Source organism: Neopelma chrysocephalum, unplaced genomic scaffold, assembly GCF_003984885.1.
Source record: "Neopelma chrysocephalum unplaced genomic scaffold, ASM398488v2 Primary Assembly neopelma1_147, whole genome shotgun sequence".
Taxonomy (NCBI): Eukaryota; Metazoa; Chordata; class Aves; order Passeriformes; family Pipridae; genus Neopelma; species Neopelma chrysocephalum.
In genome coordinates, this window is record NW_020897809.1 from 2,194,105 (window position 1) to 2,197,016 (window position 2,912).

At 44.2% G+C, this 2,912-nt stretch overlaps 1 protein-coding gene across 1 annotated transcript; it reads left to right on the forward strand.

Annotated features, from left to right (window-relative positions):
• The first annotated feature begins 196 nt into the window (after positions 1-196).
• Positions 197-2,467, forward strand: LOC113975938. Its single transcript, XM_027700591.1, has 2 exons — positions 197-1,164; positions 1,578-2,467. Exons 1-2 carry the CDS (start codon positions 578-580, stop codon positions 1,666-1,668), a joined length of 678 nt encoding a protein of 225 aa, XP_027556392.1. The 5' UTR covers positions 197-577; the 3' UTR covers positions 1,669-2,467.
• Positions 2,468-2,912: the final 445 nt, after the last annotated feature.

Consider the following 2,912-nt stretch of genomic DNA (forward strand, 5'->3'; position numbering starts at 1 on the left):
AAAAGTTAGCAGCCATTTTTGGCACCATTTCATACAACATTTTGCAAACATTGGAAGATGTTTCACAAATAATGAACAACTCAACCCCGACTTGCAGTGCACGGAGGTAACACTGCAAAGTAAACACACACACAGAAGCTTCTGCCCATGGAATCCAAGTTATACTTTCAGTCTTCAGCTTGTTCATAGCTTTTTAATTTTTGTTCCTATGTATCTTTGAACCCATAAATATGCCAACAGTTTAAAAGAAGTTGCTTTCTATCCTGCCAATAATACGTAACTGGAAAAAACTTATTATTTTAGAGCAAAGTACTAAAAGAGAAGTAATTTCTTGCCAAAGTCAATAAACAAACGATGTAATTAGAAGCCTGTTTTTATAGAAGAACCATGCAGACATGATGCCAAGATATGTTTGTGTGAATTTCTTGGACTTTCAAAATGTAGATTTGGAGGTGCCGATTTTGCTGGACAAATTACACAACAAACAACGTGGAATTTGGAAACTGGAAACGCCAGATTGCTCACTTGCATCAAAAACAGGCTTACTCAATTTGCAAGGCAGAAGATTGCATTATAAATGAATTTGGGATTTGAATCGCATGCTGTGCGTCCTGGATTCTATCAGCGGACTTGCTGCAATTTTCGGTTGCAGGGTGTCCACGTGCCCTCTCCTGCCCTGCCTGCCAACTGCAGGGATAGAAAGAGCCCTGATGGGGAGCAGTGGGGTGCGGCTGGGGCAGCTTTCACCGGGCACCTCTGCTCAGGTGAGGCTCGAGCGTGTTCCCGAGAGCGGCCCCAAGCCCCGCAGTGCCGACGCTCCCCGGGCAGACCCTGCCCTGCTCGGGCAGTTCTCCTTGGCTGCAAAGAAGCACATCCCGCTAACCCGGACGGATGGGAAGAAAACCAGCTGCCAGCCTTCCTCATAAAAACTTTTTGCGTAGTTGGGGTCTTTTCCCCCTCTTTCCACAACTTCCCAGCGGAGCTGTCCCTGTCCCCTGGGCTGGATGCGATTTGTCTGGCTGCTCCAGGCGCCGTGCCCGGAGCCGCTCAGGAACCTCTCGTGTCTCCAAGAGGCGCTCGCGGCTGTTCCCACAGGGATGTCTGTGTTTCCTGCAGCAGCCCGGTGTCGCTGCTGTGCCTGGCTACTGCAGCTCCCAGATTCCTTAAGTGAGGCTTCCCCCCCCCCAGGTATGCTGTCCATTCCATAAGGATGTGCCATTCCACTCTTCTTCATTTGAATTGTATTTTAATTTGATGTTTAGTCACTCTCCTCCTGCCCTTTCTGAGGCCCAGAGTGAGTTCTGATTTTCTACACTCCCTTCCCTTGCTGAAGGAGTTGAAGGCAGACACAATAATGAATATTTTGCATTCTGTAATTTCTAATTCCAATGCAAAATAACAGATATATCCACATCTCACAGTAGATCTCTCTCACACTTCTCTTTCAACCAGCATTGTCCCTGTTGGCAGCAGGAGTAAATGTTTTATTTAACTGAAAGCACCTCTCTGCTATTTCTCTCTGCTATTGCCCTCCTTGTGACCTCTAGGTCCATTTGCTGTTATCTCCTACCTTGCAGGAATCTTGGAGTGCATATTGAACAGGAGCCATGCAGAAGCAGACTAGAACCCCTGAGGTCAACTCCTGGCTCACAGTTCTGTCACAGCTGACAAGGCTCCTGCCACCTCCAGGGATTTGCCTCATTCCCATTAATCAAACAAGAAAGCTCAGTGCCCAGCACTGCCTTGTGCCCAAACTCTGCCAGACAGGCAGGTGAAGGTCTGCTGTGCCCTGCTCTGGTTTATTGTGTTAATGGGGTGAGTACAGGACCAGCCCTGATTCCATGTAATTAATTATCTTAGAATAAAAGTTTAGAACCATGTAAACTCAACCTTACTAGTTCCAATGTTCTGGTCTCTCACTCCTTTCTGTTATTCTCCCTGCCCTCCCCATTTTTCAGTAATTTATAACCATCTGTAGAAACTACTGTTTTCTTTCATCATTTTTGTCTGAATTTAGCAGGCAGAGATATGTAGCCACTGTGACACCCTCTCCCCTTCCCAATTTTTTTTATTTACAAAACATTTGCTTTCAGTAAAGATTTTGCTCCTGGAAAAGGCCTGTATCTCCCATAAATTTAACAGTAAGTATATTTTTTCCTCTATTTTTTTTCCTTCTTGATTCTTCTGTTGAATATTTGTTCACCTCTACCTTTGTTCTTTCAATTTAACCCATTACATCTCATGTCATCATTGTTTTTCCCACTACACTCCTCTTTCCTCAGGTGTGTCTGCATTCTAGTTTTCCATACACTGACTTTCTCTCCTTGTCATACAGTAATAGTGGAATTTTCTGCTTTGCCATGTGAGACCACAATTACCTTGGTGTGGCTGATTTGATTAAAAGAAATTTTGAAGTAAATAAGAAATAGGCTTTTCTTTTTCTTTAGAAGTAATATCTTACAATTTCTTCCAGTACAAAATGAATATATAAATAAATGGGACACTTCTTGCCCTGAATATGTTCATAAATTCTGTTATGGGAACAGAGGGAGGGGTTTTACACAAAAAAGATAAAGTCTAAAAGAGGTATTATTACTTAAACATGAGTGGTGCTTGTAACTGTGGTATTTCATGAATTTATAAAGATTTGGGCATTCAAAACTTAGGTTCAAATTAAAATACTAAAATACCCAGCAGTCCTGGATGCCAACAGTCATCCCGTGTGCTGGCACCAGTCCTCAGCACTGCACAGTCAAGTGGTCGGGAGGTTCCAAGTGCCGTGGAATTATCCCAAAATCTGGGCTGGGCTGTCAGCTGCCCTCTTGTGCTCAGTCGCGAAATGCATCTGGCGCCCTGGGCTTTGTGAAACCGGAATGAGAACATCCATAGCTGCTGGAATAACAGGACCGGGC

Bases quoted from the DNA above. Each gene is read 5' to 3' on its own strand.
- LOC113975938 (XM_027700591.1), top strand. From the start codon at position 578: ATGAATTTGGGATTTGAATCGCATGCTGTGCGTCCTGGATTCTATCAG. The intron at 1,165-1,577 runs TAAGTGAGGCTT...CCTACCTTGCAG, and splicing joins ACTGCAGCTCCCAGATTCCT to GAATCTTGGAGTGCATATTG.